This window comes from Heptranchias perlo, chromosome 2, assembly GCF_035084215.1.
Source record: "Heptranchias perlo isolate sHepPer1 chromosome 2, sHepPer1.hap1, whole genome shotgun sequence".
In the NCBI taxonomy this organism is placed as follows: Eukaryota; Metazoa; Chordata; class Chondrichthyes; order Hexanchiformes; family Hexanchidae; genus Heptranchias; species Heptranchias perlo.
In genome coordinates, this window is record NC_090326.1 from 133,564,164 (window position 1) to 133,584,946 (window position 20,783).

Here is a 20,783-nt window from a genome sequence, read left to right on the forward strand (position 1 = left end):
CATTTTTCAATAGAACAGTTCAGATTATGGGGCAATATAATAGAAGTGTTTGAAATTTTGAAAGGATGGGATAGGGTAGACAGAAGCAGTCTGTTTCTGGTAGTTGAGGGGTCGACAACAAGAAGCCATAGATACAAGATTAAATGTAAGAGATTTAGAACAGGGCAGGAGAAACTTCTTTACATAGAGTTGTGAGGCTGTGCAATGCACTTCCAGTGGTTGAGGCAGAACATGCAAGACTGACAACATGCAAGATTAGATTGCAGCTCCCTCTTCTACTTTAAGACCCTCCTTAAAACCCATTTCTTTCACTAAGTTGCTGGTCACCCCTCCTAATATCTCTTCCTTTGGCTCAGCATCCTTTTTAGAATGTTGTTTTTTCTGTGCTATTTGAATGCAAGTTGCTGTTTGTTAGAAACTTTCAATTAGCTTTGCCACTCTGATGTGAATTTGGAAGGTATATTACAGTGTAATGGAAAATTTAAATTTACAAACTCCTTCCCCCCCCCCCACCCCCATTGATGGAAAATTGATATTTCATCTACTTAGAAATTTATAAAACTAATGATTTTGATTATTAATATCAAGTTACTTTATTGAAGGAAAACCGTGAAGTAGATCGGAATGAAGGTTTGAAGTTTGCGAGAAAACATTCCATGTTATTTATAGGTAGGTTGACAAAAGTAACTACTGAATTTCTTAATAAAAAATGAAAAGAAGCAATTTGACGAGCATGGTAGAACTTTTATCACTTTGTCTTGGAAGATCACTATTTATATTGCTTTTACATAAATATGTTACAGAAATCATAGAATTATAGAAATTTAAGGCACAGAAGGAGGCCATTCGGCCCATCGTGTCTGTGTCGGCTATGCGGTGTATCTGCTAGAAATAAAAAAGAAAATGGCAAATGCTGAAAATCAAATAAACCAAAAAATGTGCAGCAGACCAGTTGGCATCTGATGAGGAAGGTTGAGTTGACTTAACTTTTATTGGAGGTTGATGTACCTGCTGTATATTTCCACCTATATTCTATTTTTGTTTTGGTACATGCAGTATTTACTTTGGTTAAGACCCATAACAACTGTTGAATGTGATTAGTTTTTTTCAATTGCAATTCTTCAGTTACAGAACATTATTGTGCATCCATGCAATATTATAGTTTTCTTCACATAAAAAAGTTAGTTACTGAAACAGAAATCTGGATTAAACGTGATGCATGGTGAATCGATTGGATTTGATTGATTCAGCATTCTAAGGTTCACTCCAGTCTATTCATTGTTTGTACTCCGTTTAAAGTACACCATATGTGCTCTAAACCTTTTAAAAACATTTCTTTTGCAGAGTCCAGTGCAAAAACGCGTGATGGTGTGCAGTGTGCATTTGAAGAACTCGTTGAAAAAATTATTCAGACACCTGGCTTATGGGAAAGTGAGAGTCAGAATAGTAGACTTCGGTTATCGGACTCACCTGATTCCAACAGTGGAGGTTCTTGTGGCGGATATTGCTCCATGCTGTAAACTGTAAGACTTTTGATGGAGTCATTTCTTGCCAATTTAAAACAATTGGTGAACTATTTGTATAAATTCTAGAGTTGACATTGCAATTTGCACACTCTTTGTTCACATCATGTAAAACCATCCCCACTACTCACCTAAGGCCAATTTAGTTGTGGGCATGCAGAATCTTGCAATCCAGAGTCAATGTTCATAAAACATTTTGCTTGTAATTTGAAACAGTTACATATCAAAACTCCAACAGTTTTCATCGGTGAGCGTCAGAGTTCATGTGTACATGTTCATATGGTCTAGTTTCATCTAGAAACAATCTGCCCATTGTAGTCTCAAGATGCTTTCTTTCTTTGCTTTATTCATGTATTTTCACACGTCAGTGACGAACCACTTATTACTGTCTTTCCCTGACCCTCAGCCTCACAAATTTAACTGGGTTTCATATGGTTTGCAAATTTTGGAGTATATGTGGTATGTGTTGGGAACACTTGAGTGTAAAATGCTTCAATATAACTGAATTTTCACTGCTGTTAGTCTAGCTGAACAAACATCTTATAAATGTAAGAGAACAGTAAACTTGTATCAGATGTTAAAATAACATTCTTTCATTCATAAACTAGTGTTTCGCAGTATTCTAGTAAAATCTTGCTGAGTTTTTTTTTACAGCAGCTGAATTTTTTTAAACCATCATTTCCCCGGTTGTACTAAACAGATGTGCCCTGATATAGAGACCCACAACATGTAACTGCTTAAGTTGATGATTTAAATACTTTATTTTTAAAAGCATACACACCATAAGACAATGAAGATTAGGACTAATATAAGGCCCCTTTCTGTGATAACCAATGGATTGGATAGATTTCTTGGAAACATTTATGACTCTAACCTTTTCAATTAACTAAATACTGAACTATACTTACTAGCATTTATAACTGTAAACTTCATTGTATGTGAATGTGTTCGTTTAGTCTTGTACATTTAAGACTGCATTATTATACAGTTGCACTATTGATACTATTTGTAAGTATTGTAGAGAGAAACTACATTTTTTTTCTTACGTCGTGATTCTGAAATCAATAATTAAATGCTTTTAAGAAATGTAGATATAAGATTGGTTAGTAATTGCAGAATGTTTGTCAGTTGTTAAAGTTGAATCAAAAAAACTGAAGTGTACATTCAAGTCTTTGTCATTGCAACTTACTTCCATTATTTGTTTATTGCACTGTACTAATTCACATTTCCCCAGAATGGGGAAAAATACAGAATTTGAAGTGGATTATCATAAATATCGTAAATAATTCCTGTGCTATTCAATCTTGCTGTATAGAATCATAGAAAGTGTCAGCACAGAAGGAGGCTATACGGCCCATCGTGTCAGGGCCAGCCGAAAAAGAGCTATCCAGCTTAATCCCACTTTCCAGCACTTGGTCCGTTGCCCTGTAGGTTACAGCACTTCAAGTGCAGATCCAAGTACTTTTTAAATGAGTTGAGGGTTTCTGCCTCTTCCACCCTTTCAGGCAGTGCGTTCCAGACCCCTACCACCCTCTGGGTGAAAAACTTTCTCCTCAGCTCCTGTCTAATCCTTCTACCAATTACTTTAAATCTATGCCCCCTGGTCACTGACCCCTCTGCTAAGGAAAATAGGTCCTCCCTATCCACTCTATCTAGTCCCATCATAATTTTATATATCTGAATTAAATCTCCCCTCAGCCTCCTTTGTTCCAAAGAAAACAACTCCAGCCTATCCAATCTTTTCTCATAACTAAAATTCTCCAGCCTTGGCAACATCCTCTCAAATCTCTTCTGTACCCTCTCTGGTGCAATCACATCTTTCCTGTAATGTGGTGACCAGAACTGTACACAGTACTCTAGCTGTGGCCTAACCAATGTTTTATACAGTTCCAGCATAACCTCCCTGCTCTTATATTCTATGCCTCGGCTAATAAATGAAAGTATCCCGTATGCCTTTTTAACACCTTATCTACCTGTCCTGCTACCTTCAGGGATCTATGGACATGCACTCTAAAGTCCCTCTGTTCCTCTACATCATTGTATCTTATAAACTGTACAACTGTCTGTAGATGTCTTTTTGCTACAATTCTTACAACAGTAATCACCACATTTGTCATTCTAAAGGATAAGAAAAGGCTAAACACTTTGGATTGAGCAAGTTGAAAAACCATATGTAGAAATATGGTTTAGGATTGTTAGTTATTATGTACAACTGTTCATTATTCATTAACTCCGTACCATCCTCATACACTTGCAATAACGTTCTTTAAGCAACTATTGGGATCTTATTTCTGTAAAAGAATATCGCAGTTTTCATTTTTCATCAAGCAATTTTAGAGAAGATAACATTGGAATCGTGCCTTTTTAAGTTGCATTTAGAAAATACAATGTTAGATGCTTCAGTATTTTATTTGAACTCTGGTATTTTAAATTATCCATGATTCATACGCGTAAACATTTTGGAATATATTTACTGTGGTCTCTTTTGTAGAATGCAATCAAGTATGAAGTAAACTTAGGTTTGATGTAATTGCAAAGAATAAACGTATGGCATGTTGTAGTAAATGTACATCTCTGAGCGTCTCTTGGCTTTATTCGTTGCAAAGGGACAAAACAACAAATTTACAAAAGTAGAACGGAACAGATTTTTCCTTAATTGGCTGCCTTTTGGGCCTTATTAATATAACTATTTTCTGAGCAGTCACAAATTTGATATTGCTCCAACTTGAGAATACTTGACAGTTTTGTATATAATCAATAATGACCTATTTGTAAAAGATTTGATTCCTATTAATAAATCCATATATCCAGTACGCATAGTAAGGGGTAACCTTGTTTATTACAGCATGCTGTATATACAGTCACACTGTATACCTTGCCCTGTGTTTCATTTTTTTATTAATAACTGCTAAATGATTTCAAGCATGGACAGTTTTGTATTTTAAAGCTTTTGCATTGGAATTAATGCTTTGCAACACCTACTCTGATTGTAATGTAGCCTGTTAAGTTTATGTTCTTAGCAACAGCATAAACATAGAATGTATATATAAAATCCTGTAGCAGTTGAATTTTATTTCTTAGTTTACTTAATGTTTTCTTATCCCAGTATGCATTTACTTATTTTTTTGAGGTCTGTAGCATAACTTAAAAAGAAAAGTACCACACCATTTTTTTTTAATTGTCAGGCTCATCGGATAGCTCAGGCAGCTTTAAGTGGTGAGCTATATAAACCAGGTTCAATATCGGACAGTGTTGTGAACTGTGTACTGACCAGGGTGGCAGTATGGGTGCTATACTTATCCAAGCACCCCTATGTTAGGGGAAAAGAAAATCAGCCAGGGTTCTTGCACTTGATCTCTATCTGGCAGCTCCAGCTTTTCACGTGCTTGTTGAGTCAATGCAGAGTGAGATTCGACTGATGCTCCCATGTTTGAACACTCTGACATTCGCTGTCTTGGCTCCCATATGAGCATTGGCCACCCAATTGATGTACTGGGGCTAAACAACATGATACTGTCCTCAGCAAGGAGTCTGCACCTTCAGGAGAGGAGAAGGGGACAGGAGAAAATTACTGAAAAAGGAGGGGAAAAAAAATGTATGTCCTGTAATAATGTAGGACACTGCCTACCAGTTCAGTCAAGGGTAAAAATATAGTTATCTGTCTAATTATAACTGCAATTATTTATTAGTGGTATGATTACAATAATGTAAAGATTAGGGCTTGAGAATGAGAAATCATTAACCGTAAATAAATCCATTTGGTATTGTATTGCTGAAAGTAAGATAGTCTGAGGATTTAGCAAAATCTTTACTATTTTACAATAATTATGATAGTATAAGGTATTGCATTAGCATACATATATATATGAATAAAATTTCCATCTGTGATTCAACTCCAAGAAACTCGTCTTTTAATATTTTTTTAAATGTTGCTTCTCTTTGAACATACTTGATAAACCAACTGTAGAATCATACAGCACAGTAGCAGGCCATTCGTCCCATCGTGCCTGTGCTGGCTCTCTGAAAGAGATATCAATTAGTCCGAATCCCCTGCTGTTTCCCCGTAGCCCTACAGTTTTTTCCTTTTTAAGTATATATCCAATTCCCTGTTGAAAGTTACTATTGAATCTGCTAAATTTAAATCTGGGATAGATAGCTTTTTGGCAACCAAAGGTATTAAGGGATATGGGCCAAAGGCAGGTATATGGAACTTAGATCACAGATCAGCCATGATCTTATCAAATGGCGGAGCAGGCACGAGGGGCTGAATGGCCTACTCCTGTTCCTATGTTTCCACCACCCTTTTAGGCAGTGAATTCCAGATTGTTAACTTGCTGAGTTAAAATATTTCCCTTCCTCTCTTCCCTGGCTTTTTTTTGCCAGTTATCTTAAATCTGTGTTCTCTGGTTACTGACTCTTGCCAGTGGAAACAGTTTCAATGCATCACAATAAAATTTCATGGATTGTGTTAATTTATTTTAAAACTCAGGGGTTACTGTGAAGTTACACTGCTTGAACTAATTTATCAGTCACCAGTTTCTCCTCCAACCCCAATCTTTTCACCGGGCATATCATTTCTTAAATTACATAGAATGTATAGCACAAAAACAGGCCATTTGGCCCAACTGGTCCATCCCGGTGTTAATGCTCCACATGAGCCTCCTCCCACTCCTCATCACCTAACCCTATCAGCATAGCCACCTATTCCTTTCTCCCTCATGCGGTTATCTAGCTTCCCCTTAAATGTATCTAAGCTATTTGACGCAACTTGTGGTAGCGCGTTCCACGTTCTTACTGCTGTCTAGGTAAAGAAGTTTCTTCTGAATTCCCTATTGGATTTATTGGCGACTCTTATATTTATGGCCCCTAGTTTTGGCCTCCCGCACAAGTAGAAACATCTCCTCTACGTCTACCCTATCACACCCTTTCATTATGTTAAAGACCTCTATCAGGTCACCCCTCAGCCTCCTTTTCTAGAGAAAAGAGCCCCAGCCTGTTGAGCCTTTTCTGAAAAGTATATCCACTCAGTTCTAGTATCATCCCTGTGAATCTTTTTTGCACCCTCGCCAATGCCTCCATATCCTTTCCATAGTATGAAGACCAGAACTGTGCACTGTACTCCAAGTGTGGTCTAACCAAAGTTCTATACAAAGTTTAACATAACTTCTCTGTTTTTCAATTCTGTCCCTCTAGAAATGAATCCCAGTGCTTTGCTTTTTAATGGCCTTATTAACTTGCCTTGCTACTTTGTGATTTGTGTATCTGCACCCCTCGATACCTTTGTTCCTCTACCCCATTTAGACTCAAGTGTGAGGTGGTGCATTTTGATAGAAAATTATCTGTTGAAATTAATGATGATGGATAGTGGCCTTAAAGAACACTGAGCCAGAGTGACTCACTGCAGTGCTCAAGATGGAAAAAGATGTCCCAGTCGGTTACCGTGACGTCGTTTATTTTAATGCTTCGCAATAAATGTCAGATTTGATTATTGTGGGCACTGGACATTAAAGTATCTGAACAGATTTTGGAGGAGGTTCAATGACCAAAGCAAAATAAGAATAGAATAATAGAAATAGAATCATAGAAATTTACGGCACAGAAGGAGGCCATTCGGCCCATCTTGTCCGTGCTCGCCGAATAAAAGCTATCCAGCTTAATCCTACTTTGCAGCACTTGGTCCGTAGCCCTGTAGATTACTGCACTTCAAGTGCACACCCAAGTACTTTTTAAATGAGTTGAGGGTTTCTGCCTCTACCACCCTTTCAGGCAATAAATTCCAGACCCACACCACCCTCTGGGTGAAAAAAATTCTCCTCTGCTCCCCTCTAATCCTTCTACCAATTACTTTAAATCTATGCCCCCTGGTCAGTGAAATAAGCCTCTGCTAAGGGAAATAAGTCCTCCCTATCCACTCTTATCTAGTCCCAACATAATTTTATATACCTCAATTAAATCTCCCCTCAGCCTCCTTTGTTCCAAAGAAAACAACCCCAGCCTATCCCATCTTTTCTCATAGCTAAAATTCTCCAGCCCTGGCAACATCCTCGTAAATCTCTTCTGTACCCTCTAGTGCAATCACGTTTCCTGTAATGTGACCAGGACTGTACGCAGTACTCAAGCTGTGGCCTAACTAGTGTTTTATACCGTTCTAGCATAACCTCCCTGCTCTTTCATTTATTAGCCGAGGCATAGAATATAAGTATCCCGTAAGCCTTTTTAACCACCTTATCTACCTGTCTTGCTACCTTCAGGGATCTGTGGACATGCACTCCAAGGTCCCTTTGTTCCTCTACACCTCTCAGTATCCTCCCATTTATTGTATATTACCTTGCTTTGTTTGCCCTCCCCAAATGCATTACCTCACACTTCTCTGGATTAAATTCCATTTGCCACCTTTCTGCCCACCTGACCAGTCCATTGATATCTTCCTACAGTCTACAGCTTTCCTCCTCACTATCAACCACATGGCCAATTTTTGTATCATCTGCAAATTTCTTGATGAAGCCCCCCCCCCCGCCCCATTCAAGTCCAAATCATTAATATGTACCACAAAAAGCAAGGGACCTTGTACTGAGCCTTGCGGGACCCCACTAGAAACAGCCTTCCAGTTGCAAAAGCACTAATCATTACCCTTTGCTTCCTGCCACTTAGCCAATTTTGGATCCAACTAGCCACTTTCCCTTGGATCCCATGGGCTTTTACTTTTTTGACCAGTCTGCCAGAAACTGAGGATGTCCTAATGGTTCCTGCCATCAACAGAAGTGGTCAATTTCCTTCATTCTCAAAAAAGATGCTAGGATTGCTGGACCATGAGAGTGAATTGCAGAAGTGAATTGTTTGATACAAGCACAGAGCAACTGCTCATAAACTTGGTCTGCAATCATTTAAAGAATTGTTGAACACAGTTGCTGCTATGCATCCTTTATAATAAGTTAGTCTATCCAGCAATTGAGATTATACATGCAGTTCATACGTGGTTGTGTATGATGGTGTGCTCCAAGTTTATTGCCCAACTACAATTTTTTTTTAAGTAGTGTTGGAAATTGTCAACAACTTGCATTTATATAGCTCCTTTAACGTGGGAAAAATCCCAAATCGCTTCATAGAAACACAATCAAACAAAAATTGACACCAAACCAAAGGAGGAGATATTAGGATGGGTGATTAAAAGCTTAGTTAAAGAGGTAGTAGATTTTAAGATGGGTCTTAAAGGAGGCGGAGCGGTATAGAGGGGGAATTCCTGAGCCTATGGCCTATTTGCCCATTGAGGCATAGCTGCCAGTGGTGGAGTGAAGGGACTGGGGGACGCACAAGAAGCCAGAGTTGGAGGAACGCAGAGTTCCTGGAGGGTTGGTGGGATGAAACCCTGGAGGGATTTGTAGAGGAGGATGCGAATTTCAAAATCAAGCCTTTGGTGGACAGGGGCCTAATGTAGGTCAGCAAGCACAGAGGTGTTGGGTGAGTAGGATTTGGTGTGAGTTAGGATACAGGCAACAGAATTTTGGATGAGCTCAAGTTTAAGGAGGGTGGTAGATGGGAGACCCGCCAGGAGAGCATTAGAATAGTCAAGTCTGGAGGTGACAAAGACGTGGAATGAGGGTTTCAGCAATAGATACGCTGAGACGGGGCGGAGACTGATGATGCTACAGAGGTGGAAGTAGGTGTCTTTGTGTTGGGAGAGGATATGGGGTCAGGAGCTCAGAGCAGGGCCAAATAGGATGCTGAAATTGCAAACCGTTTGGTTCAGCCTGAAAGAGTGGCCAGGGAGGGGAATAGAATCGGTGGTGAGGGAACAGGTTTTGTGGCAGGGACTGAAGATAATGGCTTTGGTCTTCCCAATGTTTAATTGGAGGAACATTTGGCTCATCCACAACTGGATGTTGGACAAGCAGTCTGACAATACTGAGGTAATGCAAAGGTCGAGAGAGGTAGTGGTGAGGTCGAGCCAAGTGTCGTCAGCATGCATGTGGAACCCGATGTCATGTTTTGGGGCAGCATGTAGATGAGAGATAGGAGGCGTCTGAAAATAGATCTTTGAGGGAGTCCAAAGGTAATGGTGCGGGGGCGGGAAGAGAAACTATTGCAGGTGATTCTCTGGCTATGACTGAATAGGTAAGAATGGAAGCAGGCGAGGACATTCCCACTCAGCTGGACAACAGAGGAGAGGCTTTGGAGGAGGATGATGTGGTCAACATGTCAAAGGCGACAGACAGGTCGAGAAGGATGAGGAGGGATAGTGCATCGTGGTCACAGTCACAGAGGAAACCTGATTGGAGAGGTTCGAACAGCAAGTTGCGGGAAAGATGGTTAGGTATTTGGGAGGCACCGACACGTTCAAAGACTTTGAAGAGGAAAGGGAGGTAAGACAGAGGGTTAAGTGGATTTTTTGATGAGCGGGTTGATGATGGGAGATATGAAACGGAGGGGGAACCATTTACAATATCAGCTAACATGGGGGCCAGGAAGGGAAGTTGGGTGATCATCAATTTAGTGAGAATAGGGTCGACAGTTGAGCATTATGGAGAAGATGAGCTCGGAGAGGGCATAAGTAGAGATACGAGAGGAACTAGAGAAAGATGCAAGTTCAGAGCTAGGGCAAAGGGGAACCTTGGGGGAAGCTTGGTTTAGTGGGCAAGGGGAAGGGAGGGATGCAGCTGAACAGATGGCCTCAGTCTTAGTGACAAAGAAGTCCATGAGCTCCTCACATTTATTGTTGAAGGTGAGGGGGAAGGGGACAGGGGAGATGGGTTTAAGGAGATGTTTGGTAGTGTTGAAAAGATGCTGGGATTATCTTCGCATTCCAGGATGATCCTGGAGTAGTGAGCAGTTTTGGCAGAGGAGATGGTGCTTGATGTGATCCAGCCAGATCTGGTGATAAATGGCTAAACCAGTTGTGCACCATAAATATTCAAATCTGTGTCCCTTGAATATAAGGGAGTTAAGATGGGGGCTGTACCAGGGGGAGGGTCCAGTGCGGGAGAGAATAAAGGTTTTACTGGGGACAAGTGCATTAAAGGCGGATGTGAGGATGTGATTGAGCAGATCGATAAGTGTAGAAGTATTGTGGTGAATAGAGGGCTAAAGGCTAGACAGTTGGGAGTTTGAAAATGCTGTTGTGAGTGGCTTGGAGGTAGAGTTATTTCCAGGGGCGGATGCAGAAGGAAATGGGGATGTGAGTAGTGAGGGGTACAAGGAAGTGATCAGAGATGGCTTTGATGGAAATCGAGAGGCCAGGTGAGATGGCAAGGTCAATGGGGTGACCACAGGTAGGAAAGTTTCTATAAAAGCATTTTCACCTTTACAGTGTAAATGGAAAAAAAATGCAACTAATTTTTTTGCATAACTGAATTTTTACGGCTAGTCTGTGTATTATTTCAACCAGGGAAACGTTACATTAGCACAGTGGAAAAACTCTTACAGGAATTTTGCATTGTATGGAAAGAATCACAAATATTCCAAAAAGTCAGATATTTTTGCATACAGTATTCTTATTTAAGTCTATTTTGTAACCACATCCTGCTGTGGAATGGAATGGGCAGGAAGAGGGAAGAAAAGAAGTTACACACCAGCTCTAACACAATGGAAACAGTTTTGCCTGTAAAAATTCAAGGCCTCTGGCAAATAAAAGGATTTAAAACTTTCCCTTGAAATGTCACACATCAATTCATAAATTATTTTAGTCTTGAGCTTGAAGTGAGTATAAACTAAATTAAATATTTCATGTGTAACTTATATAACCAAAAAGTATAATGAACAAAGGCTCCCCGATCAGCAGTGGTGAAATATTGTAACATTTTACTAGATTTGTCTGCCAGTTTTTCAAGTTCCGCCCTAAAATAAGGGTTTGGATAGCAAAAAGAAATAGTTTCATTTTCCTTTTAAAATTATTAGCAATTTACATCATAGTAAAGATTGTCACGATACAGAAATTATGCTGATTATTCTATTATTACAGGCATTGAGTAATTATATTTATTTTGTATTCCATTCACCAGAACACTTAAAAAAAAATATACTGTTACCCATTCCCTAGCAACATTCTCAAAAAGACCAAATACTGGGCACTGTTGGCATAGTGAAGAATATCAAAGAAACTATTTGTTAAATTGCTACATGTTGCATCTGGCGAGGTATCATATGTGTTTCAATTTCAGCTGAAATTTATTCGTTTTAGCTAAATCAAAGAAAACTGTCTGCTTCGTGTTCAGGCTAAAATGGTTACATGGGGGCTGCAGTTTCTATCAAACAGCCCATTGTGATAAGCCCCATAAAGCATGGTCAGTTTTAGATCGCCTGCTCCCTGACCCGCACCCCTTGTTCTCTGGCCTTACAACTTATCATTAGACAAGCTGAACTGAAAAAGGTTTATTGTGAATGTTTTCACCAGTTTTCATTTTTCATAAGTTGCTGACAGCAAACAAACAAACTGATGATTTTCAAAAGTTTGAAAGGGTTTCAAATGTGATACATATGTGATCTATAGACTAAAATGCGATATAATCTAATAGAGCAATTAAGTGTCTTAGAAACTGTAATCGTTCAGATCCATCATACATACTGTCACATTTAATTCTGCTCAAAATCCTTTAGAGTCTGCAAGAAATAGATGCAATATTGCTTCTTTGGAGAGAACCTAAGTGATTTGGGAATAAAGCAAATTGCCAAAGATTTAAAGTAACATGGATTTGATTGTTCAGGACTCTTTTTTCTTTTTAATGAAGACCACTTTTAAAATAACCACTTTCATTACTCAATCTTCTTTAATTTGGCATCAGAAATTCTTTCCAAACTTTCCCTTTCATATGATATGTATAGATTGAAACAAACTTATAGTTAACAAAGTCTAGCTATCCTCGCTCTCACACTGAATCATTTACTGTGTGATTGTGGAAGAATGCGTCAAAATGCAAGAGGACATTAATAAACTTACAGAATGGGCGTATAATTGGCAAATGAATTTCAATATAGGTAAGTGTGAAGTGGCGCACTTTGGTAGGAAGGATAAGGAGGCCACATACTGCTTGAATAATAAGAGTCTGAATGGGATAGAGGAGCAAGGGGATCTAGGGGTACAGATACATCCTGGGGATCACCATGGACCAGAAACTTAACTGCATCAGCCACATAAATACTGTGGCTACAAGAGCAAGTCAGAGGCTGGGTATTCTGTGGTGAGTGACTCACCTCCTGACTCCCCAAAGCCTTTCCACCATCTACAAGGCACAAGTCAGGAGTGTGATGGAATACTGTCCACTTGCCTGGTGAGTGCAGCTCCAACAACACTCAAGAAGCTCAACATCATCCAGGACAAAGCAGCCAGCTTGATTGGCAAACCATTCACTACCCTAAACATTCACTCCCTTCACCACCGGAGCAACGTGGCTGCAGTGTGTACCGTCTACAGGATGCACTGCAGCAACTCGCCAAGGCTTCTTCGACAGCACCTCCCAAACCCATGACCTCTACCACCTAGAAGGACAAGGGCAGCAAGCACATGGGAACAACACTACCTGCACGTTCCCTTCCAAGTCACACACCATCCCAACTTGGAAATATATTGCCGTTCCTTCATCGTCGCTGGGTCAAAATCTTGGAACTCCCTACCTAACAGCACTGTGAGAGAACCTTCGTCACAAGGACTGCAGCGGTTCAAGTAGGCAGCTCACCACCACCTTCTCGAGGGCAATTAGGGATGGGCAATAAATGATGGCCTTGCCAGCGCTGCCCACATCCCGTGAACGAATAAAAAAAAATACACGAATCACTAAAAGTAGCGACACAGGTTAATAAGGCCATAATAAAGGCAAATCCAGCACCGGCATTAATTTCTAGAGGGATAGAATTGAAAAGCAGAGAAGTTATGTTAAACTTGTTTAGAACCTTGATTAGACCACACTTGGAGTACTGTGCCCAGTTCTAGTCTCCATATTATAGAAAAGATGTAGAGGCATTGGAGAGGGTGCAAAAAAGATTCACAAGGGTGATACCAAAACTAAGAGGATATCCTTATCAGGAAAGGCTGAACAGGCTGGGACTCTTTTCTCTGGAAAAGTGAAGGCTGAGGGGTGACCTGATAGAGATCTTTAAGATAATGAAAGGGTGGACATAGAGAAAATGTTTTCACTTGTGGGGGAGTCCAAAACTAGAGGTCATAAATATAAAATATTTGCTAATAAATTCAATAGGGAATTCAGGAGAAACTTCTTTACCCAAAGAGAGGTAAGAATGTGGAACGTGCTACCACAAGGAGTAGTTGAGGCAAATAGCATAGATACATTTAAGGGGAAACTAGATAAGCACACGAGGGAGAAAGGAATAGAAAGGTATGCTAATAGGGGTAGATGAAGTAAGTAGGCAAAGACCAGTTCGGCCAAATGGCCTGTTTCTGTGCTGTAGTTTCGATGTAACACATATAACTCAATATTTGCTGTGGCTGATAACTTTTTTGAATACAGTGGAAATATGAATAACCTTTATTCGGATGTTTTCTGCTTTTAGAAATTAGGGTATTAATCTTGCCATTTTTATTTCTATTTTAATGTCAAAGAATAGAAATACTAATTGCTTGAGTTTTCAGCAGGGTGAATTTGTTCAATATAATTTCATTAGCCTTAGGAACAGAAACCAATCTGGTCTCACCTGCAATAATCCCCAAGTGACTTAATAGCCATTAGTAATGACCAAGGTTGTTAATCCAGCTCTGGAGAATAGGAAACTAGGAAGTTAAGCAGAACAGCAAATTGCTATAGTCCATTTCACTGATGTGGCAATTTTCATATTTTGAAAGACTGACTTAAAGAGCTAGGGTATTAGAACAAAAGGGTTTGCTACGGTGTGTAATCAAGCTCCAAGTTTTATTATGAAAGAAAGATTAAACTGCAACTTATGTTTTAAAAATTGTGTGTATCATTCATTTGTGTACTTTGCATTGCAAATTATATTTCTTGGTTAGTTCTGGCCTTCTTTGTCCTTGTAATGATTTACTAAAACTGCCAGCAGACATCTAAAGATTGCTCAGGATCAGATTTTTCAGTAATTAGCAAATCTATTTTTTTATGAGGGAGAATGAAATAATCAGCTGAGCAACGCACTGGGACTTTAAACAGATGAGCAGTAAACTGTTGAAAAGTGCCCATCGGCAGAACACAGGTCAGCTGATTGAAGTGCCGGTGAATGCTATGCATGCTGGTGGAATTGAACTTTTCATATTCTCTCCTGAGGCCTGTGCTCCTGAGCACCCCTCTCCTATCAACAAGCAAACAGTATAATTGCAGCAAAATCCAAGTTGAACAGATATTCAGCCAAACAGTTTAGCTGCTTCACCATAGAAATAACTACAACTTAGTAGGTGATCTAATTCCTACCTGGCTGGATTAATTTCCTGCAGCAGAAAACTGCCAACATCTTTTTTTCTGAAAGCTCAGTAACAAGGCATTAACAGACTTGAAGCAGAAGCAGATTTTTCAAAAACAATTTAATTTCAAATCTCACTCCCTTTTTTGGATGGAAAATGGTGTCAGGTACAAAAGGAAAAAGCAGGAAGTTTCAGCTTGTCTCATGGTTTCCCACCAGTTTTAAGGTCCGTTGCCCCTACTGATGCCATTAATTAGCAGCAGAAAATAGCTCCCATGTAGCCAGTAATTCTAGTAGCAGTACATTTTTTTGCACATCATCTAGAATAGTTTTCTATTCCTCAACTATTTATTGTATTTCCCCCTTTCCAAGCTGCTGGCCACTACACAATCTCCTTCAGCCAGGAAGGCAATCAGTTTGGTCCATGAATATCTCCAAGTCTCCCTTTAATAGTGCTGTTAATCTGCCCATTGATGTTGAAACAAGGTTGTAGATCATGACACTTATGGGCAAGACAGCATGGAGATAAAAGCAGAAGTAAGTATATATGTACAGTAGGTAGCAGTAAATTGTCAAATAAAAATAAGAGTCACTATTTGAACCAGAAGTGATCTGCTTGAATGGATAAAAAATAAATGGTATACAGTTTTGATACATTCACCTTCAGACACATTAGACACTTCCCACCTGACCTTAAACTCTAACTCAAATACCATACTTGTTTTCCTGCTCATTCCCATTCCAGTACATTGCCAGTACTGCTTGTACTTCTTCAAGGTAGTTGATTGAATTTTCAGCTGTGGCTATGTTGTTACTTGTTTCACATTTAATTCTAAAACAGAATTCTTATAAGAACAATTGGCTTTATGTTGTTTTGCTAGTAGCTATTACGGTAGTTAGTGTTACCTGGGCATTCGTTTGAACAATGGGTGTCAGCTACATGGCCATCTGTCTATTTCAGCATCAATGAAGCTGATTCAGTCAGGTCGAGCCAGACAATGGCAATTTTTTCGACACCCTTTGGGGGTGAGATGGAATGCTTTGAGTACTCTACCAAGTGGTCCAGCTGAGAATGAACAAAACTCACCAAATCTATGCATTTGGATTTAAATGATCACTTTGGGATTCAAATCGTGGTCTTCTGGTCAGGCTAGAAGTCGCTTAATGTTTGTTGAGCCACCTTGAACATTTGAGTCATTCCTCAAGTAAATTCCAGGTTGAAAGAACAAACCTTGTTAGATTAATGACTATAGCAATTTAATTGAAACTCCTGATGCTAAGAACAGGAGATAATTGAAGTGTATCTTAAATTATTTATATTCATATTGAATTGCAGCATATGAAATTGTATTTTAATGAGATTTTACTATCCTTAACTTTTCAAAATAATTTTAAGAATGAAAAATACCATTAATGATATTTTTTTAAAACCTTTAGTTTAAATTATGGAAATAAAACATGCTCCAGATTGCATACCAGAAACCTTCACTAGAGAACCATTGAAATGTGGTGCAATGAGCCAAAATAAGCATAGTATTCCACTGGAATCTGTTTCACACCCTGCTGTTTTGTATGGAAAAATTGGTGGCAAAATCACATAATGTTATCCAGAGAAAAATGACTGTTTACTCTTGTCACAGAGTGATTAAGCTCTAACTTATATTCTGTGTGCAGTAAAACGTGAACAAGCTGCTTCCTGAACAATTTTGTCCTGTTTTACTGCATAAAGTTCACTTCGTAGTAGTTAGTTTTCTACTTAACTCTTTAACCCTTGCTAATACAGTTCTTCGCCCATAATTGTACTTTGTACAGAGTAGCTTTTTAATCCATCGAGCTTTTCTATGCAATGCACAGACTAAAATTGTTTATATTTATCATTGCACTGAAGACCTAAGGCTACATATTATGAAAATGATGGAATACTGTACTAGCAGACGCCTAAGGATTACTTAGAATCAGATTCTTCAGTAAGTTCTTAGCTTTATGGGCTAGTTATACTAAAGAATTTTTATCCACACGCAATGGTTTTAGTTTTACATTGATGCAAACTGCCCAGTGTTATTTTGGTGTGAAGTCATCCAAACTGAATTTAACTAAGAACACCTGAAGGAATAAAACTCGACCCAGGAGCTTCCCACCAGCTGCACCTAAAAACATTTAAAAAATTTTAAAAATCTTTTAATGTTGTAGATCTGACTGCCATGTTGCCTATTTGTTCACATTAAAGTTAACCAGCATTTAGATGCTGGTAAGTTGACCTTCGTGCACGTGCATTATCATGCCCAATCATAGTACAGTGTGGCACCAGCAGTACAACTTAGGTCTGCTTGACCATTCTAAGCAGGTACTGTTATCAAACAGGTACTCGAAATATAACTGTGTCCTTATACAAGTTGAAGTGTTACATATGTTAGATAATTATGCAATATAATCATTGGAATGTGCCCACGATTTTTATTTGAACTTTCACTGAATGTCAGAGTTGTACATTTGTGTTCTCAATGTTTATGTGTAAAAATAAGTTGTACTGTCTAACAGAAGTGCCCTGTATGTTTGGATGAGGTCAACAGCTCTCTCAAATATTTTGTTCATAAATCTCACACATGGTAATGGACCAAGGCTGACTATTATGTATGTTGTGTCCTGGCTTGTGGGTACTGAGCACACATTTACTCTAACATAAAGTAAGATTTATTACCCTAGTTTATAAACTTGGCACGGTGTCTAATAAACTATAATCCTTGAGGATCTTGATCTTGACATGAGGTATTCACAGGATTTTGCTGAGACGTTTGTTCCATCTGTTAAAAAAAACAAGCGTATATTTTCTTTAAAGGGTTTTCCCATTTATTTTGCAGTTGTAGAAATCAGAGGTTGCAGCTAGTGTTTGTTTATATACCAGAACTTAAAGCCTAAACTTAAACTATTGTCAGTGTGGAAAAGAAAACTACAGTAGATTATGCAGTGTAGCTAAATCTTGTTACATGCAATAAATCTGGATGGGGAAAGAAACTTTATTTATAAGCAAGCTTTCATATTATTGCATTGGCTACCTTTAGTAACTAAGTAAGAAGCAACAATTAGGACCTTGTATAGGTTTCCTTATATTAAGTCTTTATATAAATGGACTTGACTATATTTAGTATTGCGAGCGGAGCTGCAGTTTTCTTGAACACATTCCAATAAGGCTGGAATTACAAGTCTGAATTCATTAAAAGTCTTGACTATAATGTCTGTTAGTAAATAAGATGGCTTATTAGATCTCAGGTCAGTCTTTGATGTCTTGATCAAAGACAATGGGGGATAAAGTTCAATAGGACCTATTATTGGACGTAGGTAGCGTGATCCGCTGTTAACCCGCGCCCAATGGCCCCTGCGAGAACTTTGTCCTGTCTCAGTACTCACCTCCAAGTTGCATTCAAATCCACACCTTGTTTGTCGATTCAATGCAAATCACACTTTCCACCAGCAGGGGGAGCCCCAATCTCTTAAAAGGACGATGTCTCTTAAAATCTCTTAAAGGTAAAAATAACAGTTTGCTGTCTGCACAGAGTCTGAACGGCGATCAGACATCTCACACGTAAAACACAGATGCAGGTCCCGTCACTATGTTTACACACTGATGAGTTCTGTTCAAACATTGAATAAAGGTTGCGCACTACTAAATCCCACATCCTCCAACCTGCATGCCAGACCTCACCAATCTGCCGATCTGAGTTTGTACCAGGCCTGCGAGAGTATGTGCACCTAGGTTCTCTGATGATGCAAGAGATGGACAGAAGGAGGGACATCCTATATCCGCGGAGGGGGGAAGGGCAATAGGCCTTCCAGACGTATGCCCAAAAGGCAGTGGGAGGCAGTAGAGGACAAAGTCAATGCCAGGCGCATAGCGCCACGAACATGGATGCAGTGCAGAAAGAAGTTCAATGCTTTGACACAAGTGGTCAAGGTGAGTGAGGTCAACTGTCAAGTGGCATTTCCTACCAACTACACCACTGACCACATCCACTGCTCCATGCACTACACCCCCCATCACCCATCTACCAACAAACTCTTTCCATCAGTACTCAACTCTTCCAATCAGATGCTTCCTCTCACCCTTACACATTACCACTGTTACCGCCCACCCACAACTCACAGGCCACACACACTGGCAGCTAATCAACCATGACAGGCACATCACCCAGACACACGTCCCGCTTTCTTGCAGGAGAAGGTGGCGCATATCAGGAGGCAGCAAGTGACAGTGGCATTTAGCCCTTCGAGCCTGTTCCGCCATTCAATGAGATCATGGCGAACCCGTGACCTAACTCCATATACCCGCCTTAGCCCCATGTCCCATAATACCCTTGGTTCACAGAAATCTATCAATTTCAGATTTAGAATTCACAATTGAGCTAGCATCAACTGCAGTTTGCAGAAGAGTGTTCCAAACTTCTCCCACCTTTTGCGTGTAGAAGCGTTTCCCAAATTCACTTCTGCACGTCCTGGCTCTAAATGTTAGGCTATGTCCCCATGTCCTAGTATTCAAGTATAGGAGACCTCCAAAAACAGTTACAAATTCTTCGGCTGCCAGAAGCAATAATCCAGCCACTAACCTGTCAACCCTGCATGGTCCCTTTAAATAGGTCTGGTGGGTACTCCAGGCATTCTAAGGCATGTTCAGATGGACGAGATTAAGATTGTGCATTGAGTTGAGCGTTAAGTCCCAAAATGGTGTCTATCACTTTAAATCAGTGTTGCACACTGATTGAATCCATTTTCTTCTTACTTTATATGTAGCCGGTGTTCGGTGTTTGCGCATGCGCTAACTCCTATATCAAGATGGCGTCCGGCACACGTCACGCTGGAAATGCGCGTGCGCAGCCAAGATGCCATCTTGGCACCTCGAGAGGCCACGTAGCGCCAAAACAACAGATGCTACATGGCCCAATTTAGCTCCCATAATTTGTTCTGCTAAATCCAAATATGAGGAATGAACCCCCATTCCAAGTAGTCTGCACCTAATCTCTAACTCCTGGTCCTGCTTGGGGAGGGAGGAGGAAAATGTTTCTTGACTCGTTCCTTTGTCACAGTTCCATTATACTGACTTTACTGATAATCAGGGACAATTGTGTATTTCTCTATTTTGGTGGATTATTTTTGTTGTTTGCAAAGCTAGTTTCAAGCTTTAAGCTGAAGGAAAAGTTATCATCAGGCATAGTAATTCAATGCTGTATTTAAACACAGCTCTCACTTTTAAAATGGCCATCACCACACAAAGTTGTCCTGGATCCCATGTGCCCTGTAAACATACAGCAGCGGTTGTCATGTCACTCAAAGTGAGATCATCTAGCCTGTCTTTTCAAATCAAAAGTGAAGTAAAATCCTGTCATGTCTGCCAGTCATTCCTGCTCCCTAATTAGGACTGTAGTCTCCTTTAATGTCAGCCCCTTACTTTGACCCTTCTGTCAATGTGCAATGTGAAAGGGCAGTTTTGTAACTAACTGCACCACCCACTTCCCCCCTGCCAATAACACCAACGGTTTTACCAAGATGATTTCCAACTTAATACATTTATAATTCCCCTTTGGCTGCAGCAAATCTAGCAAGGAGCAAAATTCTAATACACCCGTGGAAAAGTGGGAATGAAAAGGTTGATTTAGAAAACTGTTTGGTAAAAACAGTCGATCTTTACAATTATAAAAAATTGTAAATGGTACTCTTTATTGCAAAATAAATACCTTGCTTTCAGCAAGATTTTTAACATCAGATTTCTTGCTGGAGTGTAACTAAAAGTCTCGTGCTCATTTTTTTTCTCTCTAGTTTTCTCCACTCAGCTGGTGGTTGCCTTGCTAGGGTTAGGGTTTTACAGGCAGTGGTCACCCGCATCCAAGTGGCCATTATGTGACCATGAATAAAGAGGTT

The 20,783-nt window shown here is 39.6% G+C and overlaps 1 protein-coding gene across 1 annotated transcript in view; it reads left to right on the plus strand.

The window, feature by feature from the left end:
* Window positions 1-5,426, plus strand: part of rab18a (RAB18A, member RAS oncogene family) — a 60,831-nt gene extending 55,405 nt beyond the window's left edge. The window contains exons 6-7 of the mRNA XM_068007168.1: window positions 603-669; window positions 1,345-5,426. Of these exons, the coding sequence (XP_067863269.1) occupies window positions 603-669; window positions 1,345-1,520 (243 nt within the window). The 3' untranslated portion in view covers window positions 1,521-5,426. The remainder of the gene's footprint in view (window positions 1-602; window positions 670-1,344) is intronic.
* The last annotated feature ends 15,357 nt before the right edge of the window (window positions 5,427-20,783 follow it).